Here is a 21,063-nt window from a genome sequence, read left to right as displayed (position 1 = left end):
ATATCATTACAAATTAGTGTAATGCGTATCTTAGTGAGCTGAGGCAGAGGAAGTCAGAATAAACTACACCCTGTTTAAATTCTAAGGTTTTACATATTAAAAATAATCTGGTCCTTAGCCGTTCTAAAATTTAGGTAAATACCTCAGGTGAACAAACCATGACATGTTACACTATGTATTTAATATAAAACTGAGCCAACATGTCAAAGCAGTGTGTGTGAAAACGTAAGAACACCCTTAATGCTTCCATAGGAATTAAAAGTGTAAGCAGCAGCAAGGTGCATGTGATTAACGTCAACAGCACGTGTGAACAAATCTGTGAAGTTTCAGGTGTAGGTTAGAGAAATGCCAAGGAGGAAAGACGTAAGGAATGACCATGCATCATTCTAAGAAAGATTATTCACAAGTGGAAAATACTGAAGGCAGTAGTCAGTCGTCTCAAGAGTGGATGTCCCAGGAAATTCACCCCAAGGTCAGACTGTGCAATGCTGAGAAACTGTAAAACCCCCAAAGCCACAGCTCAAACTCAGTCAGTTAGCATAATAAATGTTAAAGTTCATCACAACAAAATCAGGAAAAACACTGAACAAGTACGGCTTATTTGTAAGGGTTTTGGGCAGCAAGGCTCTTCTGTCTTTAAAAAGAAAAAGGGGAAATGCACTTTTTCAGTTCAGTTTCATTTATATAGCTCCAAATCACAACAGCAGTCGCCTCAAGGCGTTTTATTTTGTAAGGTAAAGACTCTGCAATTATACGGAAAAAGCCCCATCAATCATAAACAAACAAACAAAAAAGACCACGACAGCGTGGATTATGTTTGCAAAATTACAACTGAACGAACCACAAGACTTGTGGAACAGTGTCCCTTGGACAGATATTTGGCCACAGCACTACATTTGGGAAAGTCCAAACACTGCAAATCAACACAATCAGCACAAACACCTCATACTGTTAAGTCGACCGTGAACTCCTGTGTTTCCCAAAGTATTGTAGATCTAAATAGATCATTTCTCCAACAGCTAAAGCTTGGCATAAAGCAGGTGTACAACAGAAAGGCTGAAAAAGAAATGACTCAAGGTGCTGCAATAATCCCGTGAAGGCCTAGTTTGTACTATGCCCTGATATGTGAAACTTATTGTTATACACAGCTTTCAGTAACCCCGAGTCAGGTGTAGACTTTTAATGTTTTATACACCGTCTGTTTATAAAACCTTAAAGTCAACACTTCTTGAAGAAAACTAGCTTTTCCAAAGCAAGACTGGGTCAAGATAATTAAAGTAGCACTAAAACTCTAAGGATAAACAGGTGAAATAGTTAATTGCTAAATCATTATCCTTCTTTAGCTCTGTGTGGATAAACTAAAGATAAACAGGTGAAATATTAGTTAAAGCTAATAAAGCTAAAGCTACATTACTAACAAACAGTTAAAATATATACGAAGAGTTTTAATATATACCTACAGGTAACAGGTTGAATAAAAAATTAAAGATAATCCATAAAGATTTCAAATATGGGCTAAAGCTACTGCGTTTATAGCTAATACCAGATGCTAATACTTCATTACCAACTGAAAATACTACTGGATAAACAACAGAAATGATACGCTAAAAGTAAGTGATGAAGTTTCTGATGAAGTGGCCAGACCTGCCACTGGGCAAGAGAAAAGAACGGAAGCTGTGGCCTGTGCAGTGAGATTACACCTAAATGTCTGTCTGCTGGTTAGAGAGTCGTCCTAAAATTTCAAGCAGAATCACTGAGAGAAAGTGAGAAAATGAGTAAGAGGGAAATGGGGGCAATAATTTGTTTCCACTGTAAAGCCTCTAGTTTCTTTCTTGACTTCATTCACAAAGCTTTACAGCTCCTCAATATGACACAGAGTCATCACAGGAAATTATCTTTCTGGTTTTGAATATTCAGATGACAATTAGCAGTACGGTCAGTCTACCACAGAAACTCAGAAGTTGAGTCAGGACTAATACCAGTCTCAAGCCTTTCCCATGGCCCACGCATGCTGACATCACATTTCTCCTTATGTCACTCTCAAGTGACCTTCTTGTACATAGCCAATTTCCCGAAACTGAAACTGACGCATGACAGCCTCATATATACTTGCTCCGGTAGTAATGTGAAAGTGAAATGAGACTACCAAGAAGAGCGAGCCCACGCACCCCTTACGAAAAGAGAGCATGAGTGCGTTCTCTTCGCGTTTATCTCCACTGAGGCTGGAGGTGAAAGTGGGCCACGGCCGAGGAAACGGGCGCTGGATGCAGAGATAAAGAATGCAGACTGGTTGACACAGATTGTTAAGAGAGGCAGAGACAGAGAGGAAATGATCCGCCCAGGTGAGCCTCACTAAGCACACGTGATGCTTTAGTGCTTTATTGCATCTGAAGGAACCGGTGCTAGTGCAAGGAGATTCTGATATACACAAAACCAGCAGAAAAAAGCCTAAAAAAGTTTAAAACATATATATACATGCACTAAAATGCTACACAGATTCTAGCATGTTAAAAGTAATAGTGAAGGGAGAGTTTAAATATCTATTTTCTCATCTCTTTCTCGTCACTCGTCTTTGATTACGTGCTCGATGTTTGCACTACAGGTGCAACCGACTGTGATTTCTTGCTAACTTGCAGCATCAAAAGGTTCCAAGAAAAGAGAGGTGATATAAATGTAAATTAGACATGAGATGACTCTGTGAAGTAAAAATAATTCAGTGGTCTCACTGTTGGCCCCTGCTGGAGAGACAGCAACCCACAGAGACGCCGAGTTCATGTGCTGTGGACTTGTATAAGGTGCTGTCAACATGTTTGTGAACAAACAGTAGCGCCTACTTGAAATCCCCCACCTTTACTGCCGCTCAAAGGAAAAACAAAGGGAAATATATCCTTTTGTTTCAGCAGGGAAGCAGGAGCCTGGGATGCATTCATTCCTTTTGCAGAATGCAAACAGAAAGCGTTCAGGCAAAACAGCTGACTCTTTTATTTCCCACTCGGATTCAGTTTCACTGCCCTTATTCTGCTGATAATTCCTGACAGTGTGGGTTTAACCGGGTTCACGTTTGTTTTTCTTAAGGTTGTTTTTTGAATACAAAAAAGTGTAAATCTAATCAGGCTCAGATGTCAGATGTCAGAGTCTGGGAGCAGTGAATGGCAGATCAGATATTCATAAGATTGAATGAAATCTGCCAATGTCTGAAGTTTAAAATAGAGATTCAATGAAACATAATTCAGAACTTGTTCAGGTTCGGATAGTACAGAGTCTGTTTTGTTGGAAGAGTTAAATCATTTGACACAAACACTTAAGCAACTGGAAAACAAAACGAGCATTCGTTGTCATCCAGAAGTCAAAATGTTGCATTATTAACTCAAAATTTCAAATCAACGTTCAGAGTAAATATGTAAAAAAATGAGAAAATCCATTGAAATTTTGAGATATTGAACTGAAAATTGATTTTTCTGGTTATTTTTCAGTGGCAGAAACAAGCTCCCACAGTGAAGTTACAATAAACTCAGTAAAACTGAATTTATAATCTTTGATTTAATAAAACTCATTGGAGTTTATGTTGAAATTGAAGTTACATAAGTTAAATTTTATACTTCTATAAGTTATAAAATACCAGCTGTAATTCTATGGGGTACATAATTTATTTCATGTGTGTTTGGGTAAATACTTACAGAGCTATTACCTATTCAGTGTTCATACTGTACTTTAAAAGAGATTGTCAAGAAAAAGAAAACACGTCTAAACATTAAAGGCCCTAAAATATAGTGAGCTGGTAATTCTTAAGTTTATAGTTTATTGCTGCTATCAAAACGTTATTAAAGTTATGAGTTAAGTATTTGAAAACAGAGCAAATGAGCAAATTGCTGGAGAGCAATTTCTGTGTTCACAAAACAATCAGTCCTTCGGTTTCTGTCGAGGAAATAAATGTGTAGAAAAGCTGCGGTGAGGAACTGAAAACATGTACAGCATTTACCATGTTTTACCATAGAAATATAATTAACCCTTTAAAGCCTGAACCACGAGATAATTGCCAGAAAAATCACATTTGTTTTAAAAAAACTGGAACGTTCATTGAAGCCTCTGAAAAATTTGAAATAAAAAAAATGAATATCAATTTGAATATATGAGTTTTCGCTACATTCGGCATTCGTTTCTTTAAACTGACATAAACATATAAGGGGGTTAAAAAAATCACTGATGATGTAGAGGTCTCGAAAACTGACGTATCAAATATGATACACTTGGCGTTACAGCGATAAAACGTATAAACATAAAATATAAGACGATGAGGACGAGCCACTTTCCAGTGGCGTGAGGGTGTGAAGGGCAATTTGTTTCTAGGCTTGACTGTGTGGTTTAAAGGCTCGGGATCATGAGCTGCAGTCACAGCCTTTATGGAGCTTTTTGCACGTTGGATTTAAGGAATATTAAATGCATCAGTTTTCTGTTCATTTGATCAGTTTGTCATCTGTAAACATTCAAATATAAATATTTTTTAAAAGTAAAGAAGTCAGTTGTGCATTTTGTGCTTTGGTTATTAGCGTGAGGTTTCACTATCCAATTAGGGAAAACACATTGTCTAACAGGGTTTTCTGCTCTTGTTTTTTCTCCCCTACATAACTCTGTCTATTTCGGCAGCTTCCACACATGCCACACATCAGCGAGTGTCTAATGAAAAGGAGCCTGAAGCCCACAGACCTGAGAGACATGACAGTGGGACAGCTCCAGGTTATAGTAAACGACCTGCACTCCCAGATTGAAAGTGAGTTGACCACACGCCCAGAATACAAACAGAATCACGCTGACCTCTGCTTTCACTTGCAGAAATGAGCAAGAGATAAACTGGGGAAAAACATGCACATACATAGTGACCCCTACCCTTTTTAGTGGATGTGAAAGTACTTTTATATATAAGTTAGTCACTTCAGAGAGTTGTACCAGTTAACAGCTTCCCCTGAGCATTTACTGTTACTGCACGGTACACATCATTGATCCCTGTACTGCTGGATGAATAATCTCGCATCTTACATAAAAAAGTTCCAAAAATCCCCAGGAGTCCAAAAGCACGAGTTTGTTTTTACTTACAAAGCAGACTTTCCCCGTTGAAAATATCTTTAGTTTATGCTTCATATTTTCTGGCACTGAAGGGACAATAGCTGTAACATGTGATATTAAAGACAGCGAGAGCAGCGTGAGTGTGTGTGGTCAGACTGCTGATAAAGTTTTCAGTGGCCATGGTATGAACCCATAATGGGAATTTGAGGGGATCACTTCCAGTGTTTCTTGTAGATTTAGTATCTATTGTTAGGATCACAATGGAATACTGGTATGATCAGTTGTGGTAATTGTGGTGTTTCCCTAGTTTCAGTAGTTTGAATATGAAATTATGCTGTATCATTGTGGTCAGTGTCTGTTCCGCCTCTTATCGATCTCTCCAGGTCTCAACGAGGAGCTCGTACAGTTGCTACTGATTCGGGATGAGCTACACATGGAGCAAGACGCCATGCTGGTTGACATAGAGGACCTCACCAGGTGGCAAAGCACTTTTCAACTATTTATTCACTGCACGTCCCACTATTTATTTATTTTTTTTAACTTATAAAAAAGAACGCAAGGGATTCATTCATACGCAGATTTTGCAAACTTCAACGGCTCTCTCAGTGGCTGTAAAAGTCTTTGCGCAACTTCTTATCACATGTGAAGTAGTTCTCCCTGAGAATTGTAAACACTTGCAAGCTTTAATGTCTTAAATGTGCAGAGTTCCCCTTTGAGCAAACATTACTCAAATGTGAGTAAGTAATCCATTTGTAAGGGACTGTTTTCAGCTGTGCATGTAGCTCCTGAAGTAAAACTAATGGTGATGCATGTGAAGGTGAACATGCCACCCAATGCACCTGTGCACCTAAGAGATTTTAGTAGATTTTCCTTTTTTTTTTTAAACCAAAGAAGTTTTTTTACATTTTACACTAAGAGGTCAAGACTTTTCAACTTTTCAACTTAATAAAAAGAACCTCAGCGATCTAACAGTCCCTTATGAGCAAGCACTTGGGGAGACAGAAACTTCCCTTTGAAAGGAAAAAACCTCTGGCGGGCTCAGCAGGTTAGCCAGGGCATGTGGGGATCAGATATTCAGCTTTAGCTGTTGGTGTTGTTCTCTGTGTGTAACCGTTTCTGTCTGTCTCTTTGTTAGCGGTCTAGCATCCACAGTTTTCTAAATTTGGTGTGATGATCGATACCAATTTGTTGTCAGGGTGGTACCAAATGCAAAAAAATTTTATTAATCTTCTTCAAACTCCCCAATAACATACTAGGCTTTGGGGGACATGAAAAGAAGTCAAGAAACTAATTTGAGTAACTTGTTGTATGAAAGGGCGTGGAGAGAGCAGACTTTGTGTTTTTAGTACGACGCCCTGCAACGTCATAACAGGCTTGGCTCATCATATTGTGACAAAGTTTTAGTGTGGCCCTCGCTCTTCAGGGGGAGTTGCCCTGCTTGAGTGCTCTTGTTTATCTTTGGATTTGTTGAGTCACTTAATTCATCATTTAAGTGTCAATATAAATATAATATAAAACTTTTCTCTTTCCAGGCATGCCGAGAGCCAGCAGAAACATTTGGCTGAGAAAACCCTATCCAAATAAGATGCCCCCACCACCCCAACCTCCACCCAAGCACCCCCCACCCTAACACTCCCCACCCTCACCTGCAATCCGCTTCCCTATGCCAAGCTTAGTCCCCTGCTCCCAAACAAGCTTTCCCCCTCCAGCCATTCCACCTCTGCCCCGCGTCGATCCGAACCCCTCCCCGCTTGTCCTAAGTACTTTGCTCCTCGCTGCTTCCCTGTCTGCTCCCGAACCTCCCCATCTCCCTTTCTGTCCAACTCACTGACTTCAGCGGTAGCAGCAGCACAGAAGAAGGCCGCCCTCGTTCATTCGCTTCTGTGGTTTTCTCCCAGCGCAAAGGACGGTGTAGCACGTCCTGTTTCCTGGGAGAGGAGGCAACTGATTGTGTGTCGTCATGGATTCTGTCCCCCAGCTTCCTGTGCAGTGATCGGCCTCGCTTTGCTCTCGTTTCTTTTTTTAACTTTCTACATTCACCACTAAATTATGACTGTTCAAGCTCAAAACTTGTGGAGATAAAAAAACACAAAATAATAGTGAAAAATTTAGTAGAAAGTCAGTCATGAGATTTAAAAAAGAAGAAGAAAAATGAAACAACGCTGTATGAGAAAAAAAAATCATGGAAAACTAACTTCAGACCATTTTAAGTTGGACGGTAATTTAAAAGTATTTCAGAGTCGACCCGTTTTTATTCTGCACAAATGGTCGTTTTCAGCTGATGAGAAATGTTCGTTTGAAGGTGCTATAAGAGTGTAAAAGGAAAACATGCCTGCCTTGTAGTGGAGTTGTAGATTTTTTTGGTAATACGTTCACTCTAATTGCTCTTCAACATTTTGTGAATGTTGATTTTCTGACACGAGTCATTTTAAATGAATAAGTGTGTTAATATTGTTTTCATCCTACTGTATTCAGATACTTTATTTGAGGGAAGAAATGTTTATGTACAGATATGTAAAATAAAGAATAAACTTTGTTTCATATATGGCGGTTTGCTGTGCACTTCTACTTGCTGCTTTTGCTGCTGCTGCATAACATAGAGATGAAATTGCGCTTTCAGTTGAGCTTCCTCCTTGAGTGCAAGAACTAAAACCTCACAATAGCAGTGAGAGTATATGACATCACATCACACGTAGTATGACTCAACTCCCTTTTTCGGTCTTGCCTCATCATGACACTCGTAGTTCTCACTACGAGGGTTATTGGGGTTGCGTTTCTGCTCTTAAAGGGACTTCATATCAATTTGGGCAACCCCTTTTGGGTCACATTCAGGGATTTTTGTTTCTCAAGAAAAAGGACAGTTTGTGGAATTAAAATATTTAACGAAGGGCCACTTGTGGTCCAGTGAAAGGTAAAAGGATACAGAAATAGTTCTATATGACTTGTAGGTTTGGTAATGAATACAGTGTTTTTACTTGGAAAATCTCCCCTTCTTACTCTCGGATCATATATCTGAGCATATGTTGTATTGTATAAAGTGAGTGATGGTAAGTTTAAGTCTGATGGTCCAAAGACAAAGGCCAGGAAACTCCTCATAACCACACGATGACCACAGTTTCAGAGAATGCACTTCCCTTCAAAAGTGGGTAAGCACAGTAGACGGCAGTTTCTGAAAACGAGTGAGAGAGGAGAACAAAAGTAGTGCTTTGTGTGTTTCAAAATTTCACGTTACTCTCATTTTGAGTCTTGTGTAATTCTCCGATCCTCTGTGGATAGATAGAAAGCAGAACGATAGCTCATAGCATAGACAGCATCTAAAAAGAGTTCAAAGTTAATTTGTCACATATGAAATAGACATTAAAACAGTCTCACCTTCACTGTTGTTCTGGAGGTTTTGATCATATCCACAACCTTCCAGGGTTAGCGTTAGGATTAGCCTCAGTGACATGTGTATTTAACACAGGTTAAATACACATTTCACGGAACATGAACACTCATCTGTCTGTTTCATCTTTTTTGTTATTTCATGTAAAAAATGAATAAATAAAAATGGATAGATTAACTTTCCTTTCACGGAAAAGTAAAACCAATTTAGGAGAATTTATTTAATTAAATGTTTCAAGTAGTAGGGTTATTTAACAGTTAACTTTGATATCCAAACGCCACCTGAAAATTATCTTCTTGTAAATAATACCTACAGTCACTGTGTCAGGACACAAAACTATTTTAAAAACTTGCAAATACGCAGTTCAGAACTACATTCATGGATACTGGGAGCATTCATATCATTTGCTGGAGTGGTTAAAAGGTAATTTATAAGTAAAAAGGAGCTGATATATATATAGAACATAATCTAAGTGTAGAAGAAAGTACCCATTCTGAAGAACTTCTCTTTTAAACTTTTTCTTGGACTTTTATTATCCAGTGATTTAATTCTCTGTCCCTTAGCAGCATTTTAGTGTCATACTGGTGGGACTACATTGTCAGGCGGCTACACTGTGTAATTTAAATGTTATTATTTAATATTTTATGCAAAGAAACTGTAGCTTTAGCCGATATTTCTCTAATAGATTTGATAAACAGCGCTATGGCCAGGCTACCGTGTTACCCTGCCCTGTGGGGATTGGTTGGCATTGCTCATTGTTTTCCAAGTTTGAGCATGAGTGAAAACAAAGCAGACATAAACCACAACCACCTCCTCCTCAACACGAGGAAAATAATAATAATAATAATGCCACCTCCTCTTCATTGACGTTATCAGTCAGTTGGTCAAGAACATGCGTAATTAGTCATGCCTGAATGGACACCCGGTTGTATCTGTTGGGGAGAACGTCCGTGGAATTAATTACCACAAGTGAATGAGGCGCTTACTCACCTAATGACAGTCCACTGACAATTTACCACCACAGACCACAATGTTGGTTTGGCCCCTGCTATGATTAGTTTACTATCAGCCGCTCCTTTTCACCAACAGTTGGGTTATTTTATTTCTGTTTTTTATGATTTATTCTGCAGCCAGGTCTGCAGGAATCAATAACTGTGCACCTCACAAGCACAGACTGCTGCAGTGAATAAAATGGTACACGTGCACTGCATCTTTATAACACTGCACACTTTCTGAGAACAGGCTGCGCAGTGCATGCGCTTCAATGTACTGAAAATTTTGCTTAAAAAAATAATTTCCCTTCATCGTCATCCATCCGTGTTGTTTTGATTTGATGCAAATATGCAAACGCCGTCACTTGACTATACTTTGATATGTTGTGGGTAGGGCGTCGTCAGCTTCCAGCACTGTGGGCTATATATAGTCTGAAAGTAAAGGCACTGGACATGGATGCTGAACGAATCTCAGCTTGTGAGTATATATAGTTTATCGAAAGTGCCCCTCATAGATGCTTCTTGTCAATCTGCAACAATCACATCGGCAAACTCCTTGTTTATTTTCCCCTAATATAAAAAAGATCTCAACGATTACCTCACTAGAAGGCTATTCATCATTGTGGACTTTTTTACACCTTGGTACATAGGAAATGCTCTCATAAATCGCGCATTAATTTTTCCCAGAGCTGGGTATTTAAGACTATTAATCAAAGAGAGAGAGAGAGAGCTTTTGTTTTTCTTTCAACCATACAAAAATTACATAATGATGTATGCTTTTAGTTTTAGTTAAGGGAATCCCCCCCTGCTGTTAAGTATATAAACCCCAGCATCATACGGAGACTGAAACAGTGCTGATTTACCAAGCTCTGACCAAGTTCCCTATCTGATCAGCAGTCTTATGGCAAACATTCAACTATGTAAGTCAGATAGGCTGTTATTTAAATTGCTCTGTTGCGTGCTCGTGCAAACTGGGTGTCGTAATCCCCGTGTAGACTCGTGCGTTGACGGCTGTTTCTCTCTTTCCTTGCAGACGTCGCCAGCTGTGTGCTGCTGCTGTCCCTGAGCTGGCGCACATCCGAAGCTCTCCCGGTGCCCGCACCGAGCCCGGGGACCGGCGGTCAGTGCGCCGACTTCTACAAGATGCTCCTGCTGAACATCTCAAAAGCTCTGGACAGCGTGAGTACAAATCTCAGCAGCGTGTGATTTTTGCTTCATTTTCCTCCCTTTGTTTTCTCGGTATCTGTGTCGTTTATCCGTGAATATTCTACTCTGTAGCAATAATTTCTTTACTGTGTATTACAGATTTATTTGAGTGATGGTATCCAATCGGAAAAAATTGAGATGAGGAATACTGGGGAGACAGTACTGGCCTGTGCACCCACTCTGACTCAGGTGAGCCTTTTCTCAAAGCAGCACAGTTTATGGGGACAGCTGACAGCTGTCATAATTTCAGCTCAGCTTTCACTGTGTTTTAATTGGTTGGTCAACTTCAAATGACTGTAGTGTAAACATTGCTGATTTTAAATGTCTGTTTGTTTTCCTGCACAGAACTTAGGTTGCGTGACACAGAGAAATTCTTCCTTCAGTGAGGTCAGTGTCAGACACACTGTATATTCTATAAAAAAAGAAGCTATGATTCATATGCATGTGTTGGTATTGTAGCTGAAACTGAACGGGGTTTTCCCATTGTTTTGACAGAGTGAATGTCTGAAGAACATAAAGAAGGACCTGCTCTACTATCACGCAGCGATTGCATCTTACCTCACAGGTCCTCTCAAAAATGGTCCAGAGGAAATTAGACTTCTGAGCCCAATCGTGGAAATCACAAAGAATCTCACAGAGGTGTGTTTATCTTGTAATTTCTTTTTTAAAATTGAGACATTGAGACTTCAAGGTGAAATAGTTTGAATCTCCTGGGAAGTACTTGTCTAACTAAATATTCCTCGGTTTATACAGAACTGCTTTCCGCAGCTGGACGTAGAGAACCTGCCCTCAAAGGTATTTTTATATTCTTTGTTCCATATTTACACCTTGTCTTTCAGTCTTTAGGATCACTGATCTTGAGTATTTGGGGTTTCTTTTCCTGAGACCTTATTGTCCTGCATTCACACTCTATCCTCTCCTGTTGTAACAGGATGCCAAAGTGTGGGGCAATGAGTCCTACAACAACCGGCTGGAGATGAATAAGATGATGAAAGGCTTCCACATCAGAGCCATCACTATCAACCGAGCCATTGGCTACATCTCCTCGGGAGACCACAGGAAGTAAACGTCCTGCAACCTCTTCGACTTCAGCCTCATCAAATAATAGCACAACAAATATCAAATCTCTATTATCACATCAGAACAAGCTGTCCTAATTAGTCACTACCATCTCTTTCAACTACTGACCAAGTTCTACAATGTACCTGCTGCACAACTGTCTGCACTGAAGGAAGTTTACTCAGGCATAAGCTAGCTGGTTCAACTCCAGTATCTTCATTCAGTAAGTGCTGAAGAATGTTCAAATTATCGTTACGCTTAGGCGTGAGTTATGATTTTATTTATTTATTTATTGCATCTATTTATTTATTTGATCTCCAGTTGTATTATTTATTGTTATTTAAATAAAGTATTTTGTTATCAAGCATCAAAGTTGAAGTGATTTTGATTGAAACTGTTCACCATCAGTTAGAAGTTAAGAAATGCAGTAAAAAAGAGACATGTAAGACACTTTCAGTTGTTTCCTTCAGTCAATAGCGCTTCGTTACTTCATCTCTTCTGCCAAGGCTACTGCCTGTTTCAAAATATACAAAAAGTAAATGAAGGGAACACCTGAACAATCTTAACTTTGATTTTTGTCTCGAGCTCGAATCCTACCCTTATAGGACAGATGATTTTGGTTTCCACAGTATTCAGTTCTTCATGATCTGATTTGTTTCCTTTTATTTGAACAACGTTCTAATAATATTACGTAAAAACTAAGCAGCTGAAACTTGGTGAGACACGATCAAAAGCAGGAACTATTCTGTTTTGGTGTGAATTCGGATCACTTTCCTGAAAATGATGAAACAAACAGTGATTTCACTTGTTTTATAAAAAGTCTTTGGAGATTCTGACATGATTTAAAAAGAAAAGGAAAAAAAAACAACAAAAACAACAACAACAACACATTTGTAACAGGGATAAATTGGACTGTTAGTGGTATTTTTCTTTTAAGGAAACAACCCTTTTCTCTGAATGAAACATTGTGGTTTTCTCAAATAATGTTTACAAAAACATTTGCAATTGGTACCTGAAAGATTTCCACAGATGTTCCTGCTGATTTTATTGTACTTAATCGTACCTGAGGTCTAGATCTGCGAAATAATCCTCAAAAAACTGAATTAAAATATACGTTGCTTAGTTTTAGCTGCACTCACACAGGTAAAACACCTCAATTTATCCCTGAATCCCAACATGCTGCATTTTTGTTTTTCATAAAGATTACACATTTGAGGGGAAAAAAACCAAAAAAAAAAAGAAAAGAAATGCATTCAAGCCTCCGGAGGGCAGGACGTAATTCCCAGTTAAACATAATCAGCATCATTTTCTGGTCCTCGTGCACAGCTGTTTTACAGAGTCACGGTTATCGCATCAAATAAAGGACATGTAGACAAAAAACAGACATAACTGGCTTTAAAAAAAACATGAGTGACAATGACATGGAATCTATTTACAGGAAATAGTGCGGACAAGTTTACAAAAACACAAACTAGTTTCATAGTTCAGTCTGTAATTCTGTGGACAGTCATTTTCACGTCCACGTGATATAATGCCTAATTGTTTTATAAAAATTCCCACAAGCCCAACATTCAAAAGTGAAAGAACACACACAAATGGATGGATTTTTCCAGATGTCTTTGCAGTTTCAACACTGCAGCACCAAACATTTACATCTGTTACTGGCTACATAATTAGCTACTAAACATCTCAATGACCTCTACGCCTCTACTGGTCATTTTTTTTACCTGCTTAAAGATAAAGGTAAGCTAATTTATTTCTGTATCCTTAGATACAGCACAGTCGGCTCTGTACTCACCACAGAACCCAAGAAAACTACAGCTGACCTAAAGAAGGGAAACAAAAGGAAATGATTCCTTTTTATGAAATGCAGAACTAGAAACAAATCAGTTTCATATCTAGAAAATATTCAAAGAGAAATGCAAACTGAAGGGAGACGTTAACTCTGCTCTGTTGTGTTCCTGAGATTGTTTCTTCCCGCCGATGATATCCAAGAGTAATGGAATTCATTTTCATTTTCCCTTTCACTTTACCGCTTCGTTAACCATCATATCTGAAAACAACAAACAACAAATAATCAATTAAGACTCTGTACCATCCTTTGAGTTTGAATTTTCAGTGCTCTTCACCTAAAGAGTGAAAGAGCTGCTGAGACAGTAATATTTGTACTGCAGTACATAGAATCGGTGGGATTGTCATGCATACTTTATTTAGGTAAGTAGCAAGAAGTTTCAGCTCATCGCAAACACAACTACTCTGATGAGTTGGCCTCTGGGAGCCTGTCCCATTCTACGGTTCCTGGAAATGAGCCTTTTGTATTTCGGGTTCCCCTGTCCTAACCGTGATGGGTTTTAGAACAGTTTTTCGGTTAGATGCCTGAAATAAAGTCAGTGACTAACAGAAGCTTGGAGTATTTCTTACAGTTTGTTTTAGAGTAAAAGTTGTTCGTTAACAAGCGGTTTCATGATCCTTCAGACATTCACGTCATCACACTGAACATGCCTAAGTTATAAACTCCGATGTTAGGATTTTACTTTTCTCCAAGAATCGCAAACTTGTGAGTCTCATTTGGTAAAAGATTTTAATTATTTACACCTATTAAAAAGTAAAAATATACTAAAAGAAAAAACCCAAAACACATAAAAGTACAAGAATTGGTCAAGATTGTCTTGCTGAATGAAACACGTACAGTCATAACCTTTTATTTCCCAGTTTTGTTTTGCAATTATCCACGAAGTGGAAAAGTCCCACTGTTTTTTTTGTTTGTTTGTTTTCAAAGGGAACCAGGTGTGGTCCTCAGTCCCAGGGTTAGCCTACAAAAATACATCAAATAAAATATGTCATCTCACTAGTACTGTATTTTTCTGGGCTTTTGGTGTATCCAGGGGATATCTGGACTAAGATTTTCCTTTCCACCAGCTAATATTTGTTTGACTAATGCAGAAAAACAAGATAAATCATCAGCAGACCATAGCTGATGGTTATCTGATGCATTTTCTCAAATGGCATCCATCTTTTGTGCTCTGTGGAAAGGACTGTTTATCTGCATGTAACCGAAGCTTGCTCAAACATTACCAGCTTATGCATACTGATAACAAAAGGCTTGTCCCTTTTGTACAGATTCAACATGAGCCTGTGCAGATGGCTATTTGTATACACTGCTCTAAAAAATGAAAAGGAACACTTTTTAATCTGAGCAAAGCATCAAGTCAGTTAAAGTTCTGGGATTTTGTCCTGGTCAGTTAATCAGCAGAGGGTGTTGTTAATCGGTTTCAGCTGCTTTGGTGTTAATGAAATAAACAACAGGTGTTGCAAGAGGAGGAACAATGAGACAACCCATAAAACAGGAATGTTTTACAGGTTGAGGACACTCGCATTTTTTCCCTCCTCAGCTAGGGTCAGTGTCACCGCTGGTAGCAGTTGGCCATACCTAGACCCAGCAGGTCAATACGTGCCTTTGCGATTGACCGGCAGAGTCTCAAGAGCATGGAGGAGATTCCAGGAGACTCGTATTTAGCAAGCTTACCCTGAGCACGTGTGAGAGAGGCTGGAGAAGCCGCGGAGAAGGTTATGCTGCTTTTAACGTCGTTCAGTTACCCGTTAACCGGTTTGGTGGTGGGTCAGTGATGGTCTGAGAGACACACGAACCACTGCAGGTTAGGCAACGGCACAATGACTGCAGTTAGATATCAGGATGAATTCCTTGAATCGTATTGTCACACCCTAGACTTGTGCAGTGGGTACTGGCTTCCTCCTGCTGCCCGGTCACACGTGGAGAGACTATGTAGGTGGTTCCTGGAGGATGAATGCATTGATACCCCTGACTCGCTGCCTGACTAAATCCAATCGAGCACCTCTCAGGTGTTCAGTGATGCCCTAGTCCAGATATGAGAAAAGATCCCTCAGGATACCAAGCATGTGTGGGTCATACAAACTACTTCCTGCAATAAAATTTTGGTAACACAGACTAGTCTGCTGGATTATTTTTTTACTTTGATTTTTGGGGTGTCCCTGAATTCAGCCCTCTGTAGGTTGATCAGTTTGATTTTCCATCTAACAACAATTTGATTGGTTGACTTTTACATGCCTGCTCTTCACGAGCATTCATCACCATCTTAAATTGTTTAGGTTTGCAGTGTTGTACCTTGTAATGTCTGATGAACCTCATTTGGCAAGTCATCCAGCTCCTTCACACTTTCCAAAAGATTCCTAGCCGTGGCTTCTCCCGAATTCCTGTTCTTCCACATCAACAGCATTTTCAACTTCTGCATGGTCACATCTGTCTCTGCTGTCTGGATATTATCCAGCTCCTTGGAGGTAACATCTAGAAAGATAGCCACCTGTTTCCACTCCTTCCCGAGCCGCTTGGCCACCTGTAGCAGCTGCTTCTCTGACATGTCCTGGCCCTGAGTGGCCGCTGTTTTCACTCCATCTGGAGAAAGATGCACATAAACACATGGGTATTTGTTTTTAGTAAGATTTTAGGCATATCTGGAATAGTTCAGGTGTGAACTGTTGACTTGGCCATAAAGTTGTTCATGAAGTTTTGCTGAAATCACAGTCAGACACTTAAAGATACCTGGCTCGTCTTGCATTCGAGTTCTTTTAAAGGCTAGTTCGTCTTCTGAGGGGCTGCTGCTTCTCTGTCTGCCTATTTCAGAGACAGATATAACATTAGTTAATGTTTTCAAGCTAAAAACGTGCTAAAGTCTAATCGGATTACAAAAAAGTGAAAGAGCCAGCATACTGTTTGTCCTTTTTCTCGGCTTCTTCTCAGTGTTATCCACACAGTCACCTAAGGGAAGAGCAAAAGATGGACGTGGACCAGTGAATCCTTTTTGGTTTATTCGGTTTTCGGTCAACATAAACACAAACTTCCAAAAGACAAAAGTGTCTCCAAAGTAAGACTCATGCACCGGTACCTTCTCTGATGGTAGCAGACCATACAGTCTCCTCAGTGTTAATCTCTATGAGAGACAATTTAAATGGAGGGTGCTGCTCAAAGAAAGCCTCAAAGTAGCCCTTCATCTTAGTGACTGCAAGGGTGAATTTCAGTTCCTGTACAGAGACACACAGACACAACTTAGCTGTGTAGTCAGTGAAATACAAAAGCAAAATCTTATAAATGAGATCAAATCAAAAAGCACCTTTGGACGAGTCTGAACTACTTCTAGCTCTCCTGCTATTTTTAGATCTTTCTGTGGAAGTCCAGTTCTAACCAATGTGTCTTGTGCAGACATCAAACTTCACTGTCAACCTGGCGAGACTTTCCCGTCGTGGATTAGCAAAGATAATGAAAGCTGGCTTTCCAGCTATGGCCAACAGACCAAGTAGCATTTTCTAGTTAAAGAATCCACAGGAAAGGAACATGTTTGTCTTTCTTTTAGCCACCCAGATATTCATCAGGTTGTTTGTTGTAAATTTGTCATTGCAGACTCTAATGCTACTCTAATCTCCTCAAGTATCTGAGGGAGAACATTTGATGAAGTCTTCTTCTCCAAAAAATAATATTTCGTATTAGAGTCGCCATTTTTGCACCAAGGAGGAGAAGATCCAGCTTGCCTTGCTGGCTGAATGTGGACAGAATGGGACTAGCACTGAGCAATCAAAAATAGCAGCAGTGCTGGAAGCCGCCCTGAGGTGCACAGGGAGATCGCATTGAAAGCCCAAATTTAAGACGTGTAAGGTTTTTGCTTTTTGATCCACGTAAATTGCAGATTTGTTGAGAGACACACACCTGAGGTTTGATGTCTCCCTCCGGCTCGCTCAGGAGACGATACGTTCCCTCGTCCAGCTTGCACGTGGGAGGCTTTACTATTTCAATGTAGCGAGTCTTGTAGCCCCGCACCTGATTCTTTATATCCTAGTTTAAAAAAAAAACATAGCAGGAGTTCAGTTTGTAGGCAACGATGACAGAGAAGTTACTAAACTGAGGGCGTCTCATAAGGACTCAGAGTTCACGGTGAATGACGGTAGGACAGAGCGACGGGAAAACAGCAGCAATGGAAAAAAAGACATCATACGGGGAAAAAAATAATCAATGCATTTTTAGAAATAGCCCTTTTTTTAGGTTATAATAAATGAATGACTATTCACCAGCAACATCCTCAAAAACAAACACACATGCTCACAAAACCACAAACACTTCCTGAGTGAGTTCAGTAGTTCAAGTTTTTAAAAAAAAATGAAAAACACCAACAGCTTTACAGCTTTAATGTCATGTAGCTGTCATATTTACACGGTACACTTACAGTAACGCAAACACTATTTTGGCCACTGACATTTTTCTTTTATTTTGATATGACTCTTTGTTTTAAGAAGATGAATACTCGAATCATTTCCCTGCACAAACCCTGCGCTTCACTGTAAATAACTAAATGACAGTTGGTTTACTAAGGCCGGTAGCACAAATTGTAGCTGAAATACAAAATCCTGGAAATCTGCACCATTGAAGCTGTTGGCAGTTCGACTAATTAACAAAAAGTGGAAGCTACATTTCGAACAAATTTCTACAAAATTTCAATGGTGAGGTATTTTTCCTGGAGTTTCGTCCAGAAAGAAGTGGCCGTGACTGAAAAACACAAGGAGACTTTTGATGGTCTCATGAATGGAATATTTCTGTGTGCTGCTCCTGCAACGAAGGTATTTTTGCTGCAGTTTTATTTTTGAACTCTACTCAATGTAAAGAAAAATTCCTCAATTGAAACACAGAATTTACTTTTCACTTTAAGAGAAACATCATGAGAAGTCGGTCAAAGCGTTGGCCGGTCGTGTTCTTCTAAAAGTGGGCAGTTAACGGTTTTATATCTATACACACACACATACATATGCATTTTCTATAAATGTGAAACTGATTACTGTCCTCAGTCGTCTGGGTTTAGCATGTGCATTTGTTAAACATGTGTGTTTGTGGTCAGGCATGATCAGAAAATAACCTTGTGTAACCATGTGCATGCTGCGTTAGTGCAAGGTAACTGCAGTATTTCGTTATGGAACAGAAACAGATACTGGGAGGGGAAAGAAGTGCTGAATCCCAGTTACACTTTTAAGAATGAAAATAAACAAGGCACTTTTTTTAAATCGTGTCACTAACAATTGCCAATGCCCGTTTCAAAGAAGTGTGCTCTAACTGGATGTTGTGGAAATGAAGACAGAGATAGAGAAAGAAAACAGGATCCTGAAACCCGAGGAGGGTTTGGTTAAATTTGACCAAATTTCCAAAACCATATGTTAGGTTTGGAAATACACCGCAAGTCTACTGACAACCAAAACAGAGCTGGTTGGAGATCTTTCTAAAAAAAACACCACTTACCTTGATGTCAGACGCACTGTTTGTGCCCAGATAAACGTGGAAGCTGTAGCTGTTGTTGTCAGTGGTGAGCTGCTTGTAGACCAGAACCACCCCATGATGCTCTACAGCCTGGCTCGTCTGAATGATGGGACCAACGGGCGATAGGGACGTCACATTCCACTTAACGTGGCTCCCTGAGTGATCCACTGTAGGCTCGATGACTGGACGGTTGCCCTTTATGTGCAGAACACTGAATGTCATGTCATTGTCAGTATCTGTGATAGAAGACGGAAAAACAACATTTCACATTTAAACTGAGTAGTTATTGTTGTACCGAGTCAGAACTCTTGCTTCATTCACACAGCGTAAATGTGCTGGGTGAATGCCCTACGAGCTTACGAGCAAGGCAGATGGAGTGTGGGAACTGGATGGACTTGAGGACAGACGCGTCCTTATTGACTGTGTCCACATTGAAGATGGGTCCAGCAAACTTCCAGGAGTCATGTAGAAAGGCGCCAAACTTGGACCAGGATAAGACAGAGTACCGCACAAGAACGCGCTCGGACGCTTCAAAAACCAGACCAGTGACCGAACACTCATATGTGCCCTCTTCTTCTAGCTGCACCCTGAAAGACACAAACACAGAGTCAGTGATGCTGAGCTATCAGAGCTGAACAAAATAAACGTGAGCATGATGCATGGAGACGATGTTCCACTTACTGCAACCGCCCCTTGGACAGTCTCTTCGGGGTAACGAGCTCACTGCCATGGCTCTGTGAAAAGCAAACAACAGCAAAGCACACAGTAAGGACAGAAACAGGTAAAAGAGTGTGCTACAAAGCGAGATTAATGGCTTAGCAAGCCGTCTCAAGCTTAAAATCAGAGTTTTCTGTGTCATAAAAGTGTTGTTTTTTTTTCCAGCTAAAACACCGTATTATATTATGCCAAATATAACCTGGTCAGCAGCAGGTTATGTTCAGAGTTTGGGTTTAAAATCAGCTGAAAGTGCCAAGTTTAGACTGATTCTTCTCTTCTCCCAGAATGATTTAAAAACTACTGAATAAAGTACAAACCATGTGTCTCATTGCCACAGGAATGTGCATGTGTTAGTTTGGTGATGCAGAAAATGTTTTAACGTAGCTACTAAAACAGAGAAAACACGTTCGATCGATAAAACTAATTTCACTTTGATCTGCCGACAAACTAAAGCCATCTCCACGTCTCCATTATTAGGCTTTGGAACAATAAGCTTTAAGTTTCAGAGGTCTAATGTGTAGCCGTCACCTTAGAAAGAAACAGCACAGGGAGCGTTTTCAGGGATGTGTGATAAATCCCAAGATTAAGGATTTTCTGCAGCTTTAATCTTTGTCTTATTTTCAACAGTGTTTACAGTGTTTTACATCATCTGATAATATTTCTGATTGGAGTGGGCTGCACTCCTGGGGTAATTTTGTGTGTAAAAGGTGATATGACCCATGAAACAATCCTTTTTTCAGGCCTGAAGCTTAATCTGATAACTGCCGCCTTGACACCCGTTATCTCTAACAGGGGTTTCAGGTTTTGTCGAGCCAGCTAACGCACAGAAAGCCTGGCTGTGTTGAACTTTGTTCAGGGTGTAACCCTGTGATGAAGACAGAATTAAGGGTCAGACGAAGTTAAACGGTAGCTGTAAAATCGCATTCTGTCAGATAGCACCTGGTTTCTGAGCTCACCTGTTGGACGGCTTTGCATTTTTCACAGCATGACTTGAAGGGCCTCTCATCTGTCAGCACACATGGCAACAAACGGGAGGTTATTCATGAGCCGGGCAACACTATCATGAGTGCAGCGTAGCGCATTACTTGGCATGGGCTTACCTTTCCCATTTAACACCCCTGCTACAGGTCCAGCACCTGCCTCTGTGAGGTAAATGGATTCTGATCAGCAACTATCACATGAGAATCTTACAGGCTGAAATCCAATTTTAAGCCTCTGAGATATCCCACAAACAAATTTTGCAGCCAGTCCCAGGGTGTGTGTGTGTGTGTGTGTGTGTGTGTGTGTGTGTGTGTGTGTGTGTGTGTGTGTGT

General features: G+C 39.9%; 3 protein-coding genes across 7 annotated transcripts in view; 2 read left to right on the top strand and 1 right to left on the bottom strand.

Moving 5' to 3' along the window:
• The window catches only part of schip1 (schwannomin interacting protein 1), a 221,414-nt gene extending 213,793 nt beyond the window's left edge, over positions 1-7,621 (top strand). For 2 of the 5 annotated variants that reach the window (XM_005742165.2, XM_005742164.2), the window contains exons 6-8: positions 4,645-4,768; positions 5,445-5,538; positions 6,594-7,618. In XM_005742165.2, the coding sequence (XP_005742222.1) occupies positions 4,645-4,768; positions 5,445-5,538; positions 6,594-6,645 (270 nt within the window). In that variant the 3' untranslated portion in view covers positions 6,646-7,618. Of the gene's footprint in view, positions 1-4,644; positions 4,769-5,444; positions 5,539-6,593 lie in introns of all 5 variants that reach the window. The other 3 variants (XM_005742163.1, XM_005742166.1, XM_005742167.1) reach the window with 3 other exon arrangements.
• A 2,641-nt stretch (positions 7,622-10,262) lies between these two features.
• On the top strand, positions 10,263-11,878 carry il12a (interleukin 12a). The gene is made up of 7 exons (XM_005742162.1): positions 10,263-10,358; positions 10,472-10,617; positions 10,744-10,833; positions 10,990-11,031; positions 11,140-11,283; positions 11,398-11,439; positions 11,576-11,878. Exons 1-7 carry the CDS (start codon positions 10,340-10,342, stop codon positions 11,708-11,710), a joined length of 618 nt encoding a protein of 205 aa, XP_005742219.1. The 5' UTR covers positions 10,263-10,339; the 3' UTR covers positions 11,711-11,878.
• Positions 11,879-12,504: 626 nt separating this feature from the next.
• Positions 12,505-21,063, bottom strand: part of LOC102201848 (uncharacterized) — a 16,312-nt gene continuing 7,753 nt past the window's right edge. The window contains exons 7-17 of the mRNA XM_005742194.1: positions 20,851-20,892; positions 20,707-20,756; positions 19,715-19,767; positions 19,394-19,620; positions 19,016-19,269; positions 17,441-17,566; positions 16,626-16,761; positions 16,451-16,498; positions 16,283-16,354; positions 15,848-16,135; positions 12,505-13,756 (exon numbers count right to left, since the gene is read on the bottom strand). Of these exons, the coding sequence (XP_005742251.1) occupies positions 13,728-13,756; positions 15,848-16,135; positions 16,283-16,354; positions 16,451-16,498; positions 16,626-16,761; positions 17,441-17,566; positions 19,016-19,269; positions 19,394-19,620; positions 19,715-19,767; positions 20,707-20,756; positions 20,851-20,892 (1,325 nt within the window). The 3' untranslated portion in view covers positions 12,505-13,727. The remainder of the gene's footprint in view (positions 13,757-15,847; positions 16,136-16,282; positions 16,355-16,450; positions 16,499-16,625; positions 16,762-17,440; positions 17,567-19,015; positions 19,270-19,393; positions 19,621-19,714; positions 19,768-20,706; positions 20,757-20,850; positions 20,893-21,063) is intronic.

The sequence above is a fragment of the Pundamilia nyererei genome, unplaced genomic scaffold (assembly GCF_000239375.1).
Source record: "Pundamilia nyererei isolate P.nyererei 1_Seehausen unplaced genomic scaffold, PunNye1.0 scaffold00117, whole genome shotgun sequence".
In the NCBI taxonomy this organism is placed as follows: Eukaryota; Metazoa; Chordata; class Actinopteri; order Cichliformes; family Cichlidae; genus Pundamilia; species Pundamilia nyererei.
This window is presented reverse-complemented; position numbering and strand designations above follow the sequence as displayed.